This window comes from Apteryx mantelli, chromosome 12, assembly GCF_036417845.1.
Source record: "Apteryx mantelli isolate bAptMan1 chromosome 12, bAptMan1.hap1, whole genome shotgun sequence".
Classification (NCBI taxonomy): domain Eukaryota; kingdom Metazoa; phylum Chordata; class Aves; order Apterygiformes; family Apterygidae; genus Apteryx; species Apteryx mantelli.
Window position 1 is genome coordinate 28,789,747 of NC_089989.1, and position 25,635 is coordinate 28,815,381.

General features: G+C 41.7%; 1 protein-coding gene across 1 annotated transcript in view; it reads right to left on the minus strand.

Moving 5' to 3' along the window:
• Positions 1-25,635, minus strand: part of FGD5 (FYVE, RhoGEF and PH domain containing 5) — a 124,566-nt gene that overhangs the window by 15,839 nt on the left and 83,092 nt on the right. Inside the window, exons 7-13 of the mRNA XM_067303670.1 lie at positions 24,207-24,363; positions 21,673-21,757; positions 18,791-18,841; positions 17,173-17,231; positions 9,595-9,666; positions 8,126-8,194; positions 963-1,046 (exon numbers count right to left, since the gene is read on the minus strand). Of these exons, the coding sequence (XP_067159771.1) occupies positions 963-1,046; positions 8,126-8,194; positions 9,595-9,666; positions 17,173-17,231; positions 18,791-18,841; positions 21,673-21,757; positions 24,207-24,363 (577 nt within the window). The remainder of the gene's footprint in view (positions 1-962; positions 1,047-8,125; positions 8,195-9,594; positions 9,667-17,172; positions 17,232-18,790; positions 18,842-21,672; positions 21,758-24,206; positions 24,364-25,635) is intronic.

A 25,635-nucleotide genomic window follows, 5' to 3' on the forward strand; every position in this document is an offset into this window, starting at 1 on the left:
GGCACCCATAGTTAGTTTTAGACTTTGATGTCTCCAGGGTGATCCAAACTCAGCCTCACACATTTTCATAACACACCAAAACCCCTTGTGTCATTCTACTGGAATTAATAATTAGTAATTCTCATCTTGCATATTTCCTACATCCCCGAGCTCCTGACTTGCTACTTCAAGTCCTCTTTCATATAAATACAACTTGTTATAATGGCTGTATAACAGTTATGAATAAGTTCCTGGAGGGAGGTGTATAATGGCAGGCTGGATCAGAAGCAAAGACCCCTCCAGCCCAATACCTCCTGTTGCACGGAGGCCAGTGAATGCTTAGGGAAGGAGTGTAAGAACAAGGCAATTGTGTCCAGTTTCTGGCAATCTGCAGTTTAGGGATTTACTGAATAAGAGACCATGTCTATATTATTGCATGTAATAGCACCCAATGCACCTTTTTCCATGAAGTGGGCTAATCACTTTTTGAATCCATTAACGCCATTTCATCCATTAATTTGATGAAAACAGTCAAAGAGCACATAAAAAACAGGCAAATGAAAGTTTATGTAAATTTGGAGTGGCAGGAGTTTAAAACAAGGCAGCCTAAGCCCTAGTAAATATGTTGTAGGGAACAATCATACATTGGCTGGAGACAGAGGGGAATGGACAAAATGGGATAATAAATCTTTTCTGTTTCCAGTTTCATGATCAGATAGTAAATTTGATTTTGGCTTGCATTATTCATGATCATCCTGAATAAGGCTGTAATACCAAGTCACAACCTTATAGATAAGGTTGTTATTTGTTTACTTTATATTATTTTTTCCTTCTACCTCCTGTAAGAGGCAAAGGAATCCCCTGCTAACAGGTCCATCCCCCCATCCCCTTGCTCTCAGCTGGAAGTGAGACATAAACCAGCAAAGTACTAACAACCCACTGTACAACTTTAATTCCAGGCTGTAATACAGATGAGGCATTACCTTCATGCCTGACACAGTCAAGGTGTTTTTCAGTCGGTATTTGCCATCCTTCTGGGGATATGTGTACAGCAGAACATCATTCATCTGTATGAAGAGAAAGACAAAATCAATAATTTGCGATAGGGCTTGCTGGCCTGACCATTATTTCTTTGGGGGGATGCCCAGAACAAGCAGTAACTTGATGAACTGCTAGGGCTGTTACTAAAGACAGGCCTGAGCCACACGGGTTAGATCAAGACCTGCATTTCCACGGAGCTCAAGGGAGCTTGGATCCTGGACTTTGATTCCATCCCATTTTTGACTGTTGCTCATGGCTAAGCCAGTAAATATCAACTCCTTGGTTGTTTCCCCACCCCCACCCTTCTCCCCAGCTTGGGTGAAGCAGCTGCTTGTTTTAAGGGCAGTGCAGCATTCAAGTTGGGAAGGCAGCCTGTACATTTACTACCTGGCAATACTGACTAACTGCCTGGGAAGCAGCAGCTCTGGTGCTCTCAGGATCCCACTGACACTGAAGCTGTGGTTAGGCCGGGGTAGGTCTTGACTTTAAGGACTTCCATTTTCTGGGCAAAAAGGAAGTAGAGACAAGGAGAGCTGCCAAGATCTGGAGGAACGGGTCAAGGAGGAATGGTCTGGATATTTGAGAGGAGTAAATGGACTTTACTGCTAGCAGAATTTGCCCAGACACATGACAGCTTTGCTGGGTCTGTGGGCTGCAGCAGAGACCCATGGGAGAGCAAAATGAGAAACTTTTTTTCATTTTGTGAGGAACCAAACATCTGTAACTTAACACTCCAAATCTTTCCTTAGTTCTTACAGCTCCTTGCAGAGTGCATTTGTTTATAAAACAGCTTCAGACAAAATGAAGATCTTCTCTGGTGCAGTTTGCTTAGCTTAATCACAGATGTTATTGTGGACTTTTACCTCCATGCCAACAAACAAGTAAATGAAACAGAAGAACTGGACCTAGTAGGTCTTTGCTGGCCCCTCCTTCCCTTACTACTAGAAGGAATAGTAACGTCTGTGTGCCACAATATTGCTAAAGTGGTGCCTGTATGCATGTAGACTCTGTTTAGCTTATAAGAGCAGGTCATGTACTGTGTTCTTCCCCTGCGCCCCCCCCTTGCCCCCCCCAGTCCTCCCGCATCAATACTGAGATACATAAACTCAGTCAGCCCTTTGATTACCAAGGTGGGATACTGTGAACAAAGACATGCAAGGCAATGTAAAAAAACAAGGCGTATGTCACACAGTGCAATGCCAGAGACAAGGTATCCCCATTATTTTTAAGTTTAGTGAAAAGACTTGTAAGCTCTCCTGTATAGGCCACTCTGCTCTGCATTTCTCAGAGTCTTTCTAGTGAGTCTTAATTGATGCGTAGTTTAAAGCTCTTTTAATATAGCACTTTTCAACTGAGTATATAAAAACATACTACCAAGTCAGAAGAAAAGTTTCAGACTCTCTTCTCAGTAAAGCAAAGTATTTACTCCTTTTGCAGCAACACAATAGAATTTCCATAGAACAAGGTGACAAATGGCTTGTCACAGAGTTTTTATGCCATTTACTTATGGCTCCATAAATTACTTCCCATGCTAACATTAATCCAGTTGGCACAGTGACACCTGCACAGTACTGACCACATGATTATTCCCAGTTTAACTAGGGCTGTGCATAACCAGAAATCTCATCACAACCAATGGCATACTGAACATCTAGGAGGCTTGGGTAGGAAAACCTGCGTGAATGTAAACCTTTCAGTGAAAATCAGATGGAAGCTATTTTCACTTGATATTACTAGATGGGTAGGTTTCTTTTTAAGTCAGTGGCAGCAAGGACTGGAACAGCCAGGTGGGAAGAAGGAAATAAAGAAAGGCAGGCTTTAGTACTACCATTAGAGAATGCTCTGGATTCCCTAATGAATTCTTACATTTGCCTGGTGATTCTGCTATCTACTGAATTTTCAAAGGATTATAGGAGAAAACAGTAATTCTTCCAGTCATTAGTGCCGGTACTTGAAGCTTGTTTCAAAACACAAGAAAAAGTGACTAATTATGGGCACTAAGCCAGAGAAAGTGCACTCCTAAGAGAGGTCTTCAGGATTTTGGCAGCATGCACTCCTGGGTTTCTTGGACTGCAAACCCCATTTATTTTAAAAGGTATATATTTCTTTAAAAATCAGCTGATTCTTTTATTACTGTTGATTAAGGAAGACACCCTGGTGCATTCCGTTGTCATGGCAGCTCTGATTAATATACCAAGATTTTATTAAACATTAATGCTGGTTTTGTTTTATAATTGCCCATTGGAGGGTTTTTTTTTCTCCTTCTGTTTTGTTGCGCAGTATAGAGAGGAGGGCTGTGACTCTAATGTCTTTTGAGGCCCCATCAGCCACAGCTTGTCACAATGAAATTATGACAGATATTTCAAAGCTTGCTAAGCAAGGCACACAGAAAAAGGATCTGCATTCCCTACTATCTCCTTAGCCACATCTATACTTGAGAAGTGAGTGGTGGCTATATGAATGGTTTGTGCAGAACTAGCATCAGTGCCGGTGGTTTCATGCATCCTCCTGTTTCACACTCTGCTTTTCTGTATACCACTACAGGCACATTGTTTCCTGAAGCAGTGAGATCTGAGCCATAATAAAAGCTGATCTTGCAGACCCTCAGAAATCTGTGGTAGGAGAGCTCAAACTGCCATGGCCCCCAGGGGACTTCCCAGCAGTCCTTGGGTTTCAGGCACACTTCTGTTTGCCAGAAAACTTCCTGAATAATTGAGATCCTCAAACTGCATGGATATCAATGAGGGAACAGATATTCCTGTTCTGCACTGCTGCACACACAGAAACATGCAGTCCCCAAGAGAACGGTTGATAATGCGGAGAAAGAGGGATGCTTCTGCTTCCCCCCCCCCCTTTTTTTTTATAATCCCTTCTATTGTGATGGGAACCCAGTAACATTAGAGGTCAGAGCAAATTTTCTAACCTACACTGTCTGAATTTTTTGATTCAAGTAAGTTTATCTGTGCCCGGCTGAATTGCTGGCACCCATATTCAGTGCCCATTTTGTGTAAAAGCTCCTACCATGCGTTTGTTTTTTCTGAGTGTTTTAAAGGGTAGTTTGTTATGAACCCTGTGTTGTTCAAGTCAGTGCTAAACATCCTATGAGTGTCAGTGGAGCAACCTGAATGTGTGCTGGGGCTGCGTTTTCCAAGCTCCAGACTCAGAATTCTCCTGTGTTCCAGCCCTGCTGGTTAGAGCATTAAACAAAGTCTGCTATTTGATGGCAGTTTCCCCCACTCCACTTCCAACACAAGCAGCCTTTGTAGAGAAATTCTTGGAAGGGTGAGATAAGAGATAGTGTCTGAGTTGCAAAGTCCTGTAGTTGAGGGGTGATTAGGGGGCCTTCCAGCGTCAGCAGCCCATACTGTGCTGCAAAAAGGCTCCAACATCCTTGTAAACAGAGTCTGGACTCAGGAAACAGGCGCCCAGCAAAACTTGCCAAACATCCTGCCAGGAAACACCAGATTCAACAATACCATCAGCCTGAACAAGACAGCCAGCTCAAGTAGCTTTGTGATACACACGATATACACCCGCAGAAACACGTTTACCCCAAGAATCCCTGAATGTGTGTGCTACATGCTCATGCCTGTAGGAACTGAGCACAGACATAAAACATTCCTTAGGGGTGTATGCTCAGAGAACAAGTGCACACATACCACCAAAGCACACCCTGAATGCACAGACTGAGTAAGAGTCTGGCACATGCCCAACTTTTATAGCATATTCTAACTACAGCTCTAGTTTGGTGGACTCATCTCCTGGGGTGCGTAGGGGTTAAATTCTCAGGTTTGCCTTCAGCATATACTCTTCCACTGAAACTTTCATCAAGCCCTGGGCTTGATTCAGCTTCAGGCAGAGTAAGTTCACTACAGAGAACTTTGAAAAATCCTAGTCATGTGAAATTCTGTTTTGGGTAGCTAAGGTAAACTTAGTAATTTCATCCAAAATCAAAACAAAGTACACCTATACATATCAGCTTCTGATGACCTTTTTGGGTAGCAATGGACATGTGAAGCATCATAAAAAAAAATCCAATTCTGAAAGTTTTTGTTGATGAACATATCAGGGTAAATCCTTATACTACTGGAGTTTTGTCAGTGGCTTCGAAAGGATTATAATATGGTCCTTAGAATATAAAGGCTTTAATGAGTGTAGGTTTTAAGAGACAGTATTTAGGAGATTATTGGAGTCTTGGGGTTTTCTGTTTTCCCATAGAATACAAAAGAGTCAAATTTCAAGCACGCCTGGCATACACAGAGTGTCTCAGAGGTCAGAATCAAGAGACAGCATGTGGATCGGGGCTAGATGCACTGGCAGAGGGAAGGATACATTCATGCAGGTCTTGGCTGTTGCAAAGGGGTGTTGCCAGCAATGGGTGGTAGGGACTTAAGACTGCTGCAGTAAAGGTCCTATATGCCAAGACAGAAACATGTTGCTAAAGCTACGCAAGAGTTGTCTAAATGTATTCACAGGCTAAATAGTCTGTTGAACAACTCAAGAGTGATGATGGCATAACAGAGACTCTGCAGTACTAGTGGTGACAGATAATGCAAAACCATTCAGGTGTTAACTGCAGGAATTACCACATTCCACAGTGATTCTCTTTCCTACAATTATAGCACACATAGCATTACTCTACAACCTAAGGGAGTCTTGGGATAGATGAAACAGTAAAAATTAACTGAATCCAAAGGCAAATCATTGCCAATGAGTTTCAAACTGTTTCCAAGATCCAATCATCCCCCTCAACAGGAGACATAATACAGGAAGCCTAAAGCACTTGCAACTTCACTGTGCTAGAGCAGCAAAGAAGCCAGCTTCATGTGTCTCTGGTTCTTGAAAGTGACCACCATGGTTTAGTCTAGCTCCACCACATGCTTTGCCTGACAGCACACGTCTGGCCACAATTTGCCTTTCTGACCCAAAGGAGGAAAAAAAAAAAAGCTGTTTTCTGAATACTGAGAGCATCTATTAACCACTGGACATTGGCTACTGTAATGTCCACAGCTGCCAAGAGACATTTCTCTCCTTGCAGTTAACATCCGGGTTTGAGCAGCTGAACTTTCTCTAGAAACCAAAAATAGTTCCCTGACTAGAAAGTGCCAGACACTCATTTCTCTGCTTTCTTCATTCCAGTAATACTTTCTGCCTCTGTGACCTTCAAGCTGATAAAACCATTTCAGATTCTTTGAATTTTATCTTTTTTATCAGTTTATCTTTTACCCAAGTTTGAATTTTACTTTTCTTTCAATGTTTAATACAGATCTGATTTCTGATCCTCCTTTGAAGTTTTGTATCTCTGTTATAACTGCTAAATTTGTGCCATTGCAGTATCTACCGTAGTGGTGGATTATGATGACAGAGTTATGACCACACTGGAAGACAAAGTGGTAAAAGCGTTTTGGAATTTTGCCCCAGTTTTAGCCTCAATTCCAAAATGTTCTTACAATCCTAGCAGAGGCAAATGTTTATGCAGCGAGATCAGCAAGGAAAGCACATATCATCTGTTATAAAGTGGTCATCAGTAGGCTTCAGTGTTACTCCTGCAGAGAACACAGTTTCTTAGGATCAGCCCCTGGTCCCACAGTGACTGTTTCTGGCATGAACATTTTCCCTTGGCTTCTACGGAGTTACGGTTTTGACATTTTTGCTGTTGTTACGGTCCATTGATGCAGACTCAGTAAAACAGCACTGCAGCAATCTCATATTTGGAAGATTTGGGTGAAATATATCATTTTCAGTACATGAAAGTCCAAATTTTCACAGAAACCAATGAAGCCATTAAAAAAGTGAAGTGCCAGCACCGTGTCCCATCTCATCTGACCTTTGATTATGAGTGCAGTATGTGATCATGGAGGCAGAGAAGCTGAACAGCAACAAGGAAGATCCTACTCATACACAAATATGAAGTAATCAGAGGGAGAAATTATAGAATTCATACATTTTGCCATTAATTCTTCTTATCAGCCATCTCTCCTCTGTACATTGGTCCCAGAGTGAAAAGCTGTCAGTACTTACAGAAGCCACAGAAAATACATATTCTAGGCCTATAACCCATTTATTTTAAAATAAATTCTTCAAACACGGTACTTTAATATTAATACCAGCAATAACGCTCAGGACTTTATGGCTCTTTTCTAAAAAGGAACTCCGAAGAACTTTTCAAACATGAACAGATAAGCATCACAAACTCCTAAGAGGTGGGCAAGTATTATTTTCCCCTTCATTCAGATAAGTGCATAAAAATGCCTGTGGTTATACAATAAGCCATCTGCAAAGTTGAGAATATACCTCAGGAGCCTGGAGTCTCAGATCCTCTCTAACTGCTCAGTGTAGTGTGTAATGCAAAATAAAAACATGAGCATTAATGGCATATCTCCACACCAGTGGTTTTCTATCTGTTTTGTTTTGCAAATACTTGCAATTTTTTGGTAGGGTTGCAGACCCCTGAAAAATGAAATGAATGGTTCATTTTTCTTAATTATCTTAGAAGTATTTTGCACACCCTCATTAAAAGCTGCTGCTCTAATCAACAGAGCTGGAGGTGTGTGTTCAGACAGAAGGGCTATATCCAGGCAATGCACACAGTTACTAGGTAATTTACACAGACATGGACAAAGGGAAATAAAATCTAGTCCTTGAGCTCCAAGGATAGAAATCTCTCCCAACTGAATCCAAAGACAGTTTTCATAAACCTTAGCAGTTGGATGTTCTCTGTTGTTACTGATCAGATCTACTGAGGCCTTAGGACAGATTTTCAAGTGTGCAACTTAATTGCTGGAAGTATTCAGGTGCTCCCATGCTCCTGAGTGCCTTGGAAACTTGGGCCAAGCTGAAGGTATCACTCCTTTGCAGAATTATGGCCTGGCTGGGGCTATAAGTAGCTGGGAAAAAATTAGAGGGCTGCACAGCCTGTACTCCTGTACGTAGGGCCAGTGGGGACATGTATGAGATGGACTACTGTTAGCAACAGAAGCCAACTCATCACATCACTGCTGATAGTTAAACAATCTGCAACCCTGAAGTTTCTGCCATGATTCAGGGCTGCATAAGCCCAAGAGAAAATATGAGGAAGACAATAAAAATATAAAAGAAATCTTACCAAGAACAAATGCCGAGGGTGCCTGTTTTTGCCAGAAACTTTCATCAGCGTTCCCTCTTTAACAAAGATCTGAAGGAGAAAACAGTAGGTCATAATCCTGAGGTTTCATTCTGAAGTTTATTGAGAATAGAGAATATTCCTACCAGGGAGGGAGGAACTCTAACTGCTTTCGTCACCACAGGAAGAGATTAATACCTTATATTGCTTCTAGCCTGAGTCCTTATGATTTGTCTTAGTCTTTGCTGGGGTTAGCCCTATTGCTCTTCATGGCTTTCATTTGTATCTGTACCAAACGAGTTGGAAACCCACTTGTCAGGCACCACTGTCGCAGATTGCAAAACTAACATTTAATAGGATCCAGACAAGAACTTTTGTCTTTTAAAAAATCTCTAATTAGGAAAAATGAACAGAAAGAAAAGCTGAAACCTTGGTTTTCAGCATATTACATCCAAATAACCATATCTGTGTACATAATCTGTACATGTTTGCAAACACAATAGGTATCTTTCCTTGTCCATCCCTATTATGACTATGTATGTGGATAGTCCAGAATTACTGAACTACAACAGTGGATCTACAGTCATTAATTCTTCTCTGATGGAGAGTTTTTCATGCTAGAACAATTTATACTCAAAGAGACCGGTCCTCCAAATTCTATATGCTCGGGTTTGCGGAAGTTATTAGAACACTGTCTGGCAAGGGCAAGTGAGAATACTAATGTTAGAGAAAAAATAGAGGATGACTGCACTATTGGCTGATGAGGATTCTTATGCTAGGAGTATGCATGTCTTGAAAATTGCTCCATGAATTTTGCTAAAGATACTGTTGGATTGAAGGGAAGTTTAGGGTTGCAGAATTCAAGAAGAAATCTTTTGAAGCATAAAGGCAGGTGGGAGCTGAGGAAGCCTGACAGGCTTGATAGCCAGGAGAAGTTTGTATTTGATGTGGATAGCGAGACAAAGCTATACATGCTCCCACATTTCTATTTATATATTGCTTAAAAATGATGTTTTGCACTAAAAGCAGCACTAGGGAATGATAAGAAAAACAATTTGAAAACAAATAATTTCCCCTGATTTAAGGCTCTTTCCTAGCCAAATAAAACTCTGAGCCTTTCCAGCCTTCAAGTGTTTCAAACGTTTCAACATGGATATATAGAAAGCAAAACAGCAACTCCTCCAAAACACACTACAGTGGGGCAGTCTAAGGATGGCTGGAGTGAAAAGCCAAATGGCTGCTCTGTGTGAAAGCAGGGGCAATGCCTGTCTTTCCCAGTGTGAGGCTCTTGGCTATCTCTCTGAGCACTGCCAGAGTGAAGGCTTTTTACACAAGCCAGGGCTACAACTCTTATCACGGTGACTCAGTAAACAACACCTGTAGACATCTGAAATCTCGCCATCCACACAGACAGAAATAAAGCTGGCCGGAAACAATGCCCTTATCAGCATAGGTCTGCCTGCAGCACTCACCCTTCCTGGCTGGAGGAGGCTGCTCTGCCCCCTGACACTGTGCTCAATGTGTACCAGCTTCTGCAAGTTTTCCTGAGGAAGAGAAACAGCATTTAGGAGACTGCATGGTGATTGTTCTTTAGACAAGCAGGCAAACCCTCCCTCCTCACCATTTTATTTCTCTGACTAGGAGATTATAGTGATAATACAGAGTTAGGTTTCAGAGAGAGAGAGAGAGGGAGAGAGAGAACCGAGCCCAGGGAATCTAGGTCTAGAAATCCTTCTTCCAGCTTGGCGGGTTTTGTGAAACCATCACCTGCATTCGTACCTGTTGTGACCTTCAACATCTCTATTTAATCTTTGATACGTCTTTAATATCTCCTTTACACCTCAGTTCATCTTCAGAAAGACCATGCTAACCTCCTACAGTATTTAGACATTGGCCTCTTTGCTGACTTTCTCACTCTGGGAACCAGTAAACTGGAAGAAAAGAGAAAGTGCAGTATCTCCTCCAAAGGTTTGTGCATTAGTGATATGACACAGATAATCTAGAGCATGTTTTGTTACAATAGGATCATTATTAGGATTATCTGGAGGTTTATATCCTGTGCTAATGGATTAATGGCTTTGCACCAGGGGATTTAGAAGGTTAACTAGTAAGCAGGCAATGAAGCTAGGTCTCTCTTTTGATGCTTTGCAAAGATCAGGAAGCTCATTATCAAACCCTGGTACTGTTAACTATCTACCTGGGCTGAGAGCACAAAGTCAGTGAACACTGGCATGTAATATGATTCTGAAAATACCCTGAAGATGGTATCTAAAATTAATCTAACTAAGCCTGTGCTCTCATGAAAGAGATGATATCGGATGGAATATACAGAGGAGGAAGAAGGGATGTCTGTACCTTTACAACATTGCTAGGGTCATTTGAATTCTCCTTCCATATAGCAGGTGATGCTGCTAAAACCCAGATTTGTAGGTAGGATTCAGCTGTGGTTTTATCTGGTCAGCACAGCAGAATGGACTGCACAGCAGCAATGAGACATCAGTGGAATACATCTAAAAATAAGGACTTTCTTGTCCAAATTAGTCATTCTGTCCTAAATACTCAGTTACATACCTGGATAAACTACACACTAAGGGCCACACTGATGCAGAGGAGAAAACAACTTCATGACATAGCAGCCTTTGATTACAGTTTTCAGCTGATAATGGTCTGTTTTCCTGCTCTCCACTCACTGACATTAAGCTGTTTCTGGGCTTAGTTAGACAGTGTTAGATTGTACAGTGCAATCAAGGATATATCTGCCTGATACAAATCAGTGCTGTCTACAAATCAGCTAATTAAGAAGGCTATCGCAGATACCAGAAGGAGTATATCCATGTTAGCTTGATGGTCTGTCAAGGCTAATTTACCCTGAATTTCAGCTAACGCAATTAATTAATTAGTTCCTATCTCTGCTTGCTTTTTAAGATAAGCCTGAAATATCTCTGAATGTTACTACCTTAGTGAAATATTACACTTGTTTAATGTTATGTTATTAATTCTGCCAAAGAAAGAATTCTTTAATTATTAAGTTCAGTTATTAATCCATAACGACGTATCAAACATGTATGGAAATGGCAACAAGCTTTACCAGCACAGGGATGCACTGTGATGCTGCCATATAGCTGGCAGTTGACACGTTTTCAAGACCTTTTCAGCCATCAAGTATCTCTTTTGCATTGCAGGCAGTAACAAATGGAATTTTTCAGGTCACTTCTGAAATACTGTGGGCCAGCAAAATGGAAACAGAATGTATAATCTAACAGCACAGGAAATACCAGGGATCATGGGACAGCTGACATTTGCAAAAGACATTTGCAAAAGACTTTTCTATCACTAAAGGGTATTTTAGCCCTAGTGAAACTTGTCAAATTGACAGCTTCCACAGCAGAAGCCCCTTCTTCATTTGCAGAAAAGGCAGCGCCTGCTTGTGAGCACCCTCCTGGCAAATGGTAGTGCTAGTTATCGGGGTTTCTCCAGGAGTGAGAGGAGAATTCAGTCACTGCAGTTCAGATACACCTCAGCTTCTCTTAGGTCTGCTGGCAGAGGCGCCTGTTGGAACGCTGACCTTTACAATATGGACACATGTTCACCAGGAAGCGGACAGAGATGTATCAGACTCATTTCCTGTAGGAAGTCAAACAGCTATCAGATGTGAGGGATTGTGGTGAGCAGCTGAGGGGGGTATAATTTCTCTACAGTTCCCTTAAACTCCCTGTTTATATCATTTTCTTCATTCTACTTAAAACTCTTATCATTCTCCTTCCAAAATCCTTTACAAGCTACAATTCAAAAATGAAAATAAAGCTCCACCCAGTCAGTATTACAGATGTTGGGTGGCTGAAAGCCATTTCTAGCCAGCTTAGCAGTGAACTGCAGCTTCCATTAGGCAAGGAACATATTATCATTTTGTATATGCAGGAGGACTGCTTCCCTGAGGAATTCACCAGCTGTTAACAGCAACAATGATTTATAACTCTTAGCATCTCAGGGCCTCTAACAGATTGTAGAAGTTCACAGAGTAATACAAACCCTGCTTAGTTCAAGTAGTGAATGTCTCCTAGAGTTATGATACTCTTAATGCTGTGTGGTGATGGTATACCTTGTGCCTCTGCACATCTGTAAATTGTGAATAGTATTTTCCTACTTGACAAGAACACTGTGGAGACAGTTAATATCATAATGTGTCTGAAAATCCTGGGTTAATAGTTTCCAGGGGAAAAACTGCTATAGTGTTATTACCATAAAACAAAAAAAAGCTAATAATGAATTGTTGATATTCTACAGAAAATGTGGATCATAATTCAGTGTTCCTGTCAGATTTTTGGAGTGCAGTTTGATGAGTTAATAATTGGCAGCAGGAATCTTTCCCCCTCCAGGTACATGCCAAGTCTAAATTATTGCTTAGAACTTCATCCAGGTACATGCCAAGTTATTAATGCTCCATCTTGAATGACATTGTTGAGTTTGTTCTGCAATTAGAGTCGCTTGTTAAATTCTTTGAATGGAAATTCTGAGAGCAAGAAAAGAACTGCTGGTTATGGGTTTTGCGGATGAGATATTAATTCAGGAAAACAACCTCTGATTTAGCAGAATATTGAACTTTGATTCTCATGAAATTGCCCGTTTGTGAACCCACAGCATTCACACAGATGGGAAAAAAGGAAATTTTAATTCATCTCTTCCCGGCCACAATTTCAAAAAGAGCAGATGTGCTCTGATGATACAATAAAAAAATGAAGTGTAAAAATCTATGTGGAATTTGACAGACAGTGTTAATAGCAATTATTATACAGTCCATTGCATCTGTAAAACTCAGAGGATCTGCTAGTGTTCTTCAAATTAAAGCATGGCTTAGTGGAGTTAAAAATCAATTGCATGGTAATGCAACACAGCAAATACAAAACTTTCCTTCAATACATGAAAGAGCTACAAGTTACCCACTGCCAAGCTGCCTGATGACAAATTGGTTGGATCTAATTGTGAAAGTCTGCTTGTGTCCTGCTGTACAGATTGCTATGCCAGCGCTGCATAGAAGCTGCTCATTCCCTAGCAATAGGTATCAGGGAGTCTCCATTTGCCCCTTTGACAACTATTGCTTGCTATTCTGAGTCTGGGTTTCATTCACACATAGTTTGTGAGATGCCCAGAATACAGGTAAAGAGCAGAGCCTAGGACTGCATTTAGTGTTCATATCCCAGCATGATCTAAACCGTACAAAACTCAGCCATTGTCAGACTGAGTCGATAAAAAGATTTGTGAACACTTTTATCAAACCAGCACCTGGGTCTCAGTGGACCTGCAGCCAATCTAGAGTAGGTGCCCTCTGCCGATGTTTCCCTGGAGGTTTCCCCTTAAGTAAAATCCAAATGTGAGTTATTTGGTTTATATCAAAATCTGTAGTGCACCAAAGACATAATTTGAATTTTTATGATCATTTTTTATTAGTAATATAACTCCATTGACTTCAGTACAATATACAGTGGAAATCTGATCTCATCCACTTATATATGCTTATAACTTCAGAAAAGTATTCCTACAAATCTTCCAGACATCTGAGTGAAATCTAAGTAAGCAGAGATGCCAGAAAAAAGAGTGTGATTATGATCTGAGCTCTTGAAGTTCTCAGGCTCTGATATGAGTATCCCTAAGCTCTGAGATTATTTTGGAAACTTTTCCTGAGATCTCAGGTTTATGATGAGGCATTTATTATTTTGGCACAAAGAATGTTTTAGTAATGGAAAGGTAGGATTAGAAATTGTTTGCCTGGGAACAAAGAAAATCAGAATCAAACCTGTTAAAGCCCTTGCTCAATAAGGCCATGGTTTCAGTCATTCTGTAGGGTGGGCCAGTTTACATTTCTTTTTATGATAAAACCCTAGGCTTGTTAGACCACATCCTACCCACAGTCTACATCTATTCTTTCATCTAGGTTACAGTATAGTGTTTATGTAGTAATTAACTACTGTTATTGTTGTCAGTGCTGAGCATCACTCAGAATTAGTCTGTATGAACATCGTGATTTCCATGCATCATTGCTTTCTTCTTATGTTCCTTTCTCTCTCCTTTCCTTCTCCTCCTTCACCATTGTGTGTTTGTCCACTGCACAGCTACTGATTCTTTCACAAAAGCTTCCCTCCTAACTTTTGTCCCCATCCTATCTACTCTAATGGCTGACAATGAAATAGTTCATATTGAGACCTAAAGTGTCTTTAAATAAAGCTGAGAGTAAACAACAAAGGAGATCAATGTAGCCAAGGGCTTACACCACTCAGTAAAGGTGTTCAGGCTGCCTAGTTGCTGAAACACAGAGTGTTTCTTTGGTTACACATGGCTTACCTTTGGAACTTTTCCTTAGCAATTAGGAGGTGTAAAAGAAGTGTGATTTTTAAGCTGAAGGTTTGGAAAGTTTTGGATTGTCACCAAGCCACATCAGCACTGCCACTGGGCTGATGTTCTTGCATAAAGGGGGAACATGTTTTGCACTAGATGCAGAGGAGTGAGGAGAAGCTTGGAACAGAAAAGTAGAGATGGACTTAAACAAAAACAGTAGGTCCAGACTTCTTTGGAGTTTGCACTGAGTGAGAATGCAGATCTGAATTTTGAGTTTTGGCCTTGATCTTCAGGATGTTTGAAATCTTTATATGTTCTTATGGTTTAAGGTTTGAGATAATCTCTGCATGAAAAGAGAAATGTACTAGTTGGGCTTCCTATCGATATGCAGTAATTTTGCCACTGGCTTCAGGGAAAGCAGGTGCAGAGCATCAGTCCTTATTTCTAGTGCTTCCAAAAGGGGAAGGAGGCAGATCTGCAAAGACAGGTTTCCCTATTCAGGAAATAGTAAATAGTTTTAACTACCCAATTATCCCTTTCTGATACAAACATTAAAAGATGTGGAGTTTGTTTGTCTCTGGCCATGAGGAGATCATCAGTAAACCTCGTGCTGTAAAGCAGCCCATGAACACACAGGCCGTGTTTATGATCTTGGCAAGCATATCAGAGACATGGCTTTTAAACCTGAGGAGCAGAGATTTCCAGATGTGAGCAAAAGATGAGGTTCTTGGCTCTCAGGTTCATCTGCTGAAAGCAGCTGCTTCTACTTTTCCTCTGAACAGAGCACGAAAGCTTTGTTTTTAAAAGATGAAGGGCACCTTGGATTCTGAGACTCTTTCTTTCTTACCTCCCAAGCTGTTGCAAAGAACATCCTTCATCTAGCCTGACCTGCATGGTTTTGCCAGTCTAAATTCACTGCTTCACCAGGCACCCTTATTCCCCGCCCCGCAGGCAGTGAGCAAAGGTGTTAAAGGGAACATGTTGGGTTAGCAGTGCTGGTATGTGGCTGTGGTGGCCCCCAGCAGATGTCTTTCCCTATCTATCAGTTCCTGTGCATTCCTTCTTTCAGCTTTAAAATCCTATCTGAAAACAAACTCTTACTCAGAAGGGCTGATATTTCCTGTCACTTTCTTCCTGTGGTCCACATTAATGCTCAGATGTTTTCCACTATGTCTCTTGTATTTCATGTTTTGATGGCTGAGTGATTATTAGCAACATTCTCCTCAGTAGATTAAATAATAAAGAAGTGTCTTGACTGCCATCTGTAATTAACCATAGGGAGGAAGGTTTGCAGTGCCAAACAGATCTTTAATTTAGGAGACACAGGCACGGCCAAATCCCAAGGCAGGATGTTAAAGTCAGCAATGTTCAAGTGAGAAGTAAAGTGTGATCAGCTTCCCAAGAGATATGATACATTCCCCATCACTTGGAATCACTGTATCTAAATGCAGTGATAAAATACTTGAGATTAGGCAGCTTTTGAGAAAGATACACTTCAGTGCAACCACTCATTGGGTGAAATGCAGGATGTCTGGAATGAGGTGCTTTGTCCTCTGACATGAATGCGGTCAAGAAGAAACCACCATAATGATCAACATTAGCAAGAACGCAACTGCACTAATAACTTCCATAGTAATGCATGTTATCCTTGGTAGTCTAAAGGCCTTGAGAAGAAGGCTTTAAAAATGGCATTTTTGAGATTTTGGACTGTACTATGACCATTTCTTGACATTTCGTTAGGCTATGAGGACTGTAGACACTTCTTAGAACTCCTTAAGCTGAATGCTGTGTCTGCAGAGCTAAAGCTGCAAGTGTTGCAAACATGGACCCAAGGAGAGAATTTAGCTGCAGGTATGGATGGCTGGTATGACATAAGGAAAGGCACTGGCTCTAGATACAATATCACATGGAGGTCCACCAAGTTGAATTCCTGAGGAATTTTCTGGATCCAGTGTCTGACAGTCTGATTGCTGCCTTCTGTGCCTCTTAACACTGCTTCTTACTGTTGTCAGTAGCAAAACTTCTATCAACTTAGATAAAAATCAGACCTAGATTCTTGGAAACAAATGATCATAAGAACAGCTATGTGCAGGCTAACTTTGCCAGTTGATTAGGACTCTAATATCATGTGAGAGGTATTATTAAGTTACACTGACCTTAAAGGAACTGCTCAATATTTTGGAAAGGTATTTAATTTATTTAAATGCCTAAATCTGAATTTACACAAGAGCTCTAACCTGTGAAAGTCTTGGCCAGTCCATTTGGTTGTGAGCTGATCTGTAAGGCTATAAATCAGGACCTATTCTTCTGAAGTAAAATGGGATTCCATACTGTGGAAAAGTCATGTAAATGAGCTTGGAAGATATCTCTAATAGCACATCTGTGATATCTTCAAGGTTTCATATCTAAAAACATCCCAGACTAGAAACAGAACCATGAAAATGCCCATCTCTGACTTCATTGCTCCACATACCGTTTCAACACCCCTCGGAGGGAAAAGACTCTGTGCTGCATGCTACAGTGACTTAGATCTTGTACAGCTTCATTAATGGGCCTAGACCTACTCCATATCCGCAATGTTATAAACCAGAGCTGTACAAACCCTTGGGTGTCACCTCGAGGAGGCTTCAGAATTTAACAGATATACTACCTACTCACTTCAGAAGATGTGCAGAAAAAACACTATTGATCAGAACAGATTATGGCATGGTAGGACTCACCCCTTGGAGCATGCTGTCATTGGCTCGGTCTGTGATTTCAGAGACAATGAGTAAGGCAGCTGAGGGATGAAGCAAAACAAAGAGCATGAATCACATACGAGATTAGGAAGAATAACCCCAATCCCTTCTATATACAAGAGCATCTTTAAACTCCCCATACTCCCAAGCCACTCCTTAAATTCCTTTGGCACCTTCAGGATGGAACTGCCTGGCAAATTTAGGGCACAGAACAGCGCTGTCTGCTCCCCTCTCCTTCATCCTTCTGTTGCGCAAAGCTTTATGTCATGACTGTGCTGGCCAGGAGAGCTTGTGAGGTCCCTTTTAAGCGCCTAGAATGGCCCAAAATCATTTTGTGGCATTTTCTGGTTGCAGACTTTTGACAGTTGGAGTTTGTGGCAGGGAGAATATCATGTAGCCCAGCTTTAGCCATCCAAAAGCATGGTGGTCCTTTGCTGTCAAGGGAGAGGACAGGTCATCCCTTTCTGACAGAAGTGTATATGAGGTGATGACATGAATGAACATCTGGAGCCGCCACTGGCAAATAACATGGACCAGGCTGCATTCACTGGCCTTGAGGGCAATGGTATAAGACAGCTCAGGTCCTTATCTTAAATCTCTTCGCCTGCGAAACAAGGTGTCCTACCCATTCCTGGGCATCATCTGGGAGCATGCTTACTGGGCAGAAATGTGCCAGGTGTGTGCTAACAACAGAGTGGGCAAGCGTGGCCCCATGGCTCAAACATCTGCCCTAGCTCTGTTTAATTTACTGGTATAGCTGTAATCCCACTGTCAATGACTAGGGCCTGGACTAGGTTTTATGCCAGCCTCAGCTCTCAGTCAGAACAGAATATGGAGTTGCAGATCTCCTTGCTTATGAGCTGGTTTGGATTCACACTCAGTCTAATAGAGAGGTGGACTGGTTTTGCTAATACAACATTATTCCTGCTTACCTGGGCCTGAAGCTTACTCCCACTGAGACCAAGGCTAATCCTACCTTTGACTTCAGTGGGAGTAAGCAACTTCTGCTTTACCCATCTGATATGGTAGGAAGGATGGTGTCAGCAGCTGAACATCTGGATTTGTTCTTGACTAGGCAGAACTGGTTTTAAAGCACTGTCTTTCAAGTGTACATGGGCTTAAGGAATACAGAAATAGAGACACATAATTCAAGCCTCCTGAGTCGCTCCAAAGTTGAACAGCACAGAGAGCAGCAGGCATACCCTGGATAATGATATACAGACAAGCAGATTGAGCCATCCCACTTGGCTTTACAATTACCAGGCCAAGTATGGAGGAGCCAAAGAGGACTAGGATTTTCCTGGTGTCTAGGGCTGAACTACAATATCTGTACCATGCTTGTATGCATAATCATTTCTTCTTCTGTATGTTCATCATGTCAAAACTAAAGGCAGTCCACAAATTTCAATGAAAAAAGATATGGTTCCTGCTGTAAATAATTTATCTAAATTAGCAATGAGTTCTTATAGTTCTTATATCTAACCTATTAACTCAAGATCTTGAAAATAAGCCTCTTCCATATACTCCTGATGTAGATCCCACACTTTGTTAGAAGCAGAGTTAGCGAAAGAGAATTTCTGTTCTACCTATTTCATTTTACCTTGTGTGGCTTCATACTCCGTAGAATCAGGGCAAAGATTATTCAAGTAATCTGTAGAAAATAATCAAACACAGACATCCAGTAATCAGAATGCAGATCTGTAGTTGGATTATCAAAAAATATCTGAATATCCCCTATCACTTTATTTCTGAATAATTAAGTATATATTGTCTCTTTCCAAATTGAAACTTATCTTTGACTGCATTCTATTTTGAGATCTTGCTTTGATTCAGATCTGGACTCATCACATAACTTGACAGGTATAAACCAACAAGCAGATGGACAAAAATATTTCCTTGTTTTTCAGTCAAGAGAAATGCTGAGTAGCACCACTTTACTAATAGTTGCTCTTCTCATGAATTCTGTTTTCTCATCTGAATGAATGGTGTTGGCAATAATGACTGATTCTCTCTATATTAATAGAAAATGAATTGTATAGACAAAGGAAGGGGATTCTGGTTCTATAAATGCAGAGTTCAGTGTTTACTACTGAACTCAGTCACATTTTGAAAATAGGTTCTGTAAACAACACACAGTAGGACTTACATTTATAGGAATTACATTTACATTATCTACAAACTTTTAACCTGTCAGCCTTACCTGGGCTACTTGACTCAGATCATCTGTCTCTTCTTTGTCTGGGTCTTTTTATGCCTTTAATGACTGTAGTGGGAGCGCCACCATGTTTAAAGCCCAGTCCTGAAATACTTCATTCTTATCTCTCTGATGAATCCAAGCTCCTAAATTCTGCATCCAAGAACCAGGCCTATGTGCTGTGTGTGGTGCTGCTCACAGAAACCTTTGAATGTCCTATCCATATGCATGCAGTTTTCCAATGTTGTCTCCTCCCTGCTGCCCTGAATTCTACCTGCCTTTCACCTGGGTTCAGGAAAGAGTCTGTCTACACCAAGTCGGGCAGGAACGTGTTGTGTTGTGTTGTCAGGTGGTATTTAGCATTCCCTTTCACAGCTGCGAGCTCTGTCCTTGGCTTGGTTCATTTAACTGAGCAGGCAACTCCTTTTGGCTGTAGTGCAGTAACTGGCAACCAATATCCTGATAAAATACCCTTCCTTATCTGGTAGAAACAGCCAGTTATGAATACACAAGAGCACCTATAAATATATGTATATATATAATTTTATAGTACCTGGAGAAACTGAAGGACTACACTATTCCTGTCCTGACAGCCACAGAGGGGCTGTTTTTTTTCCGGTGAAGAATTGCAGCAGCAGTTCTGGAATATCATGATCCAGCAGACCCTATCCTTTTTTCCTTTGTGCACACAAAACCACTCCAGGGGACTAGAAAGCATTCATCTTCCCAGTTAGTGCCAGTACCTGCGACAAGGAGTAGCTCAAGCTGCTTCAAGCGTGGAGGGGACGTCCAATCACTGGGGCTGCACTCAGACTCTTCTGGCTCTCTCACAAATTCATGTTTGCAATTTACCTTGTGGACCACAGATATGGACACAGAAAATGGAGTGTGGCTGGGGGTATTTGTGACAGGGACATGCCACGTTCATTTTCTCAGATGCTGTGTTTTCATGCATGCACTAAAAACACTGTAAGGACCATGTGAGACAGCTAAGTATTACAAACTGCCAGCCTGGAAAGTTGCCCTTAATGTAGACGCTCCCAGAGAGGGAAGCAAGTCAGACAGAAAAAAATCTTACTACTGGCATCCAGTGTTCATTTGTATTGCTGTTACTAAAGAAAGCAAAAACAGCTGTGAAAAATGAGTTGCATCCTTGATCAAAGTGTCTGGAGCAAGATGAAGCTGCCGCTAATTTGTGCTGTGAATAGAAATTCATATGGTCCCTTTATTCTGCATTTATAGGAGTCACTTCTAATATGCTGTGCCTTTCATCAGCTGTTGAATATGGGCATGGTTTATGGCTTCCTTTTTACTGTCCCATGCATAACTCATCTTGCATCTCTCTCCACCCACACATATACATGCTCCAACAACAGTTCTCCATCTTTATGTCTATGGATTCCTGGTTTCTTGTGTTTCAATCTGCCAAACTTACTGGACAACACAGGTTCATTGTTAAATTCACCACTTCCTTCTCCAACCAGCTCATTAGCAACAAACCTAAACTTCACAGTTCTTGCTGGGGGCTCCATCCTTCTCCAAAAACATTTCTCTGTTCACAGGCTCAGACTTGCTAGATATGCCGTGGCTTGCAGGGAATGAGCCACAGGAAGGAACACAAACCCCAGAAGATACACTTGGAGAGACTCCAGGTGGGAGTGATGGATACAATGCTGAATGTAAAGGGGAGGTGTTACTATAAGGCAACATATAAATCTGGATCTCTGCTTGGGCTTTCCTAGAATGCGGAGAAGTTGGTCTGGGACTTTGACTTAAAGTCATTGCTAGTCTTAGGTGTAGTGTATGTGGGGTGTAGGGTGCAGTGCTGCTTTGTTGATAGAGTGGGAGGAGACAGTGTTCTGCCACTGCGTGACAGTGTATGCAGTGCTGGGGGCTTCCCCTTGCTGGGAGCTACAATCCCCTACTGCCTCTGATAATTACCTTTGACATAAATAAAATTAAACTTGTCTGCTGGCAGTGAGGTTTCTGAACTCTGCCTCTCCTACTTCATGGAAGGATAAAGCCAGGAAGGAAGGGCTAAAAGCACTTGACTTAACACTTTTTAGTGACCCTTCAGCGTGATCATGCTGAAGGAGTGCCTGTTCCTTTCCAGGCTCCCTGACATTTCCTGAATCTGTTATTAAGCAGATTGAAGTTCCCAGGAAATCTCAAGTTTCTGCAGCCCTGTTTTAGCTGTCTTGGCATCAACGTGCAGCACAAAGAAAGCACAGGACGTCACAGGAGAAATTCCACTGTAGTACCTTTAAGAGCAGTTTAGTTTTACTGACCTGTCAGCAGCACACGGTACTGGAAGACACGCTGCACCACTTTCAAAAGCTGGTGTTTCACGCTCTGTGGGCTGTCACCAGAGTTCTGTCCTCAGGGGAGGGAAGAGGAAACAAAGATCCAGGGATATGTGAGCTCAGGACCAAACTGTCCCTCCTCCTGGTGTGTCCCCTGAAAGTTTGCTACCAGTTGCATGCACAAACTTCACTGAGCCATTCCCAGTTTACCCATCTCTTTAGGGATATAATCTTTGTGACTAAAAAGAACTACTGATGTCAGCTTATTTCCTATGCATCATTCGCAAAACAGTTTGAACTCAGAGGGAAGGAGAGGAGAGGAAGGAAAGTGAATACCAGTTAGAAGTTAAAGGTTGGATAAAGATTTTAGGGTGGTGTCTGAAGAGCCAGGGAAGCAGATCTCAGTGAAGCTTGTCGTCTTTTTTTCTTCTGTCTGCAGTTTAGTGTCTTATTTCAAGACACAGAATTGAGCAAAATACAGCAAAGCATCCCTGTGATTGAATTGGCACTGAGTGTCCAGAGTCTGTTTGCAACAAAATAAAGGGAAGCTGTGATCCAATTTAACACTCACATGGAAAAGAAGTAGCAGTTTTCTCTTTGCTTTACCCTTTTAGATTCAGCCCATTGCAGGTGGTCTCGTAAAGGCTCAGTTAAAATATGAAACTTGCAGTATAACTGTTAAGTTTCATGACATTGTTGCAAAAGCAAACCACAAAACTCAGTCCTGAAAAGTCTCCGCATGTTCAGAGGCACCAAGAAGTGGAAGCTTCCAGGACCCGAGAGGAATGGCACGAAAGCTAGCTGGTTCCTTACAAGGTCTGAGTCCAAAACCCAGTTGAGTTTCACAGGGCTTCAGTGTTCATTGACCAAAATTTCCACAGTGTTTGCCACTTCTGAAGAGAGGCAGGACGAAAGGGAGACTAGGAAGCTAACTATATAAAGGAAGGCTGGCAAGAGACAGCATTTTCCGCAGCAGCAGAGGTGTTTCATGTTACTGTATTACTCCTGTGACTGGCTGACTGAACTCACCAAATGTGTGTTCACAGTTGCACTGAGCATTCCCAGTCCCCCATGCTCAAGTCAAAGGTGCCCGAAATAGGATCGCTAAATTCTAGGTTGATAAACTTGGAAGCTAATAGTGCTTATGCTTTAAAAATACAATGAGAAAGGTCTGAGAGATGCCTCCCCTGCATTTGTGTGCATGTACCTGCTTTTGCATGTATTACAAGAGGGAAAAAAATTGCAGAGCTCACTGATTCTAGGGCAAAATCCTGATGATCTTGTCATAGCAGAAGCTCCATCTACTTAGAAATAGGAGCTAATCCTCAGGGCTGATAGTTAAGACAGGAGTGTGTAGGCATATGGCTGGGAGGGATGCTGGGAACACTGGCCATCAGCAGAAAGCCTGCATTTACCGAGTTCCTGTTCAGAGAGATGTGAGCCATGAGAGCTCCCCTTAGTTGCTAACAGGAAATAACTGTGGTGGCTGCAAGGTATCTTTTCGTAAATGCTGACTTCCAAATGGCTTTTGAAATGAATTATCATTAATATTTCACATGTGTTGCAGAGAAAAACACAATCCATACCCCATAGAGCTGGCATTCTAAATAACCTTTAAAGTGCAATCATTAATTCATCCACACAGCCCCTCTGCCACCTGAGTAAACATTGTTATTCCTCATATCAGATGAAGATAATAAGAAACAGGGATTCTAGACCCACAGCAAAGCAGCACGACTTTTAACCATTTTAGCTCAATAGAGTTAGTGTAGCCCAGCTGAACCTTCCCATCAACATATGGGTTTACGCTTTTGAAGTGATGTGACCTGGCTACATAGTTGGTACTTCAAAATGTAATCAAGCATCATGGCTTGAATTTCTGTCACTTGCATCCTGATGGTTTTTTTCAGTCATTCAACAGGGATGAGTAGCTAATGCAACTGGAAAATACATTTCTTTCTTACTGATACAGGCCAAGTGGTTACAGACTATTCAGGGTTCTAGATGAGCAGATCCCTGTATTTATCTAGCCATTAGAGTTTGTGCCTTCCTTTGCAGTTTGGTTTGTTGCCTGTCACAACATCCATTTAAAAATGCAGAGAAATTCAATTGTAAAGAAAAGATGGAAAATGCAGTGAGAAAGAGATATGAAGAAATGTTAACAATAATAGATATTAAATTTCACACATGTTCAGAGAGCTTAATATATTAATTTGTGAATGGGAAACTACTCCACTACGTGCATGTATTTGAGCAAAGTATACTCAGAGAGCTATAGACTCACAAATATACATTCTGCATGCACACACACAGGGGTGTGTGGGCAACAGATACAGAGCCAGAAACACATCGTGCATGCATGAACATCACACTTCAGTTTTATCACCAGGATGTGAGGAGAGCTATTCTCCCATTCTACCCTGTGTGAACGCTGGTGGAGTTGCAGACAGGAATATCTCTGAGTAAGCCATGTGGCACAACTATATATTAATGCAGGTAAACAGTCAAGGGGGCCTTACCTCAAACTCCTGAATGATGGTAGCCAGTTGGGAGTATTTAAGGCAAGTTTCATCCACCAAAGCCAAATTCCTATCAAACTGCATAATGTATGCAGTGTGGTGATTGAACCTTGATTTTCTGGAGAGAAAAACATCAGCAACTTTCTGGTGTTCCTCCCTAAGGCCACAGAAAGAAAAGAACAAGTAAATAAATAATTTAAAAAAGAAAAGAAAAGCCCTACTTCATTCTCATTACAGCAATTCTGTTCATCACACCCACAGTGGCTAATGACATTGTGCAGCTAAAGTCCACATTAAATGGCAGGAAAGCAACAATAGTTCACTGATGGTCAACAAAGCAGGCTGCTGTAGAACAGCCCTGTGTGAGGCTGATTCTTTGACTGATCCGTAGCTACAGCAGTGCCTAGGTAGCAGGTAGGATGTCTGCTTTCTGGATTCAGCTCCCACTTCTCTAAACAGACCTTGCAGCTGCTGCAGGGCTTTGAGTGCTAGTTGTGGGGGATGATATCATGTCTTCAGTTATAATATGTCTTAATTTCTCTTTCATTGCCCCCTGCTCAGCACTGCCCAACCATCAGCTGTCTCAGCACCAAGCAGCACAGTATTTAAATAATTATGAAGCACATAAAAGGAGAGATCAGGACAAAATCTGAGAGTGCAAAAGAGTAATTGTACTTAACAGGGAAACTTGAGTTCCTGGGAATGTTAGAGCAACAGAGTGTCTGGGGGAGTGCAGGCATGGAGGGGGAGCGCAGGCATGGGGAAGGACTTACTAGAAGGACTGAGGGTGGCAGTGAACTGGCAACCTGTATTAGTGCTGTCCCATGCAGTGTGTGATTCTGTTGTGTTGAGACAGTGTTTGCAGTACAGCCCTCTTTCCTCCCTGATTCCACAGTGTCCATGGGGCCCTGTTCTGGACAGCAGGCCTAGGGCATTCCAGAGTGTCAGTGTTGCCTCAGGAAACAGGGAGCATGCTGCTATGTTAGAGTATGGCTATGACTTCTTTAGGTACAAGTCATTTTGGATTTCAGCTACTGCAGCTGGAAACACCAACTCTGTTTGTGTTAAGAGCATATTTATCACAATCATTGATGGAATTTTGTAAGCTTTTCTGCCATTGGTAACATTATCTTAGTGGACACAAACCAATGTAAAGCTCCCTTTAACCTGTCCTTTCCCTGTTGCATGCTTTGATTTGAAAGTGCAGAGCTGATCAGTAGAGCTGTGCACTGCATTTAGGATTGTTTCTGAAAAGTTCTCCTGATTTAATTGACTTCATTAACTGCTCAGTGGAAGCACTGGGATAAGGCAGCCACAATCAGTGACAGCTGCTTGGTGGAGCCCAGTGGAGTGCCGGTGCCAGGCTATACAGTCTGTCATGAGCTGTCGGAACCAGAGTAGTTCAGCCTAGGCTATGGGCTGTGCTGGC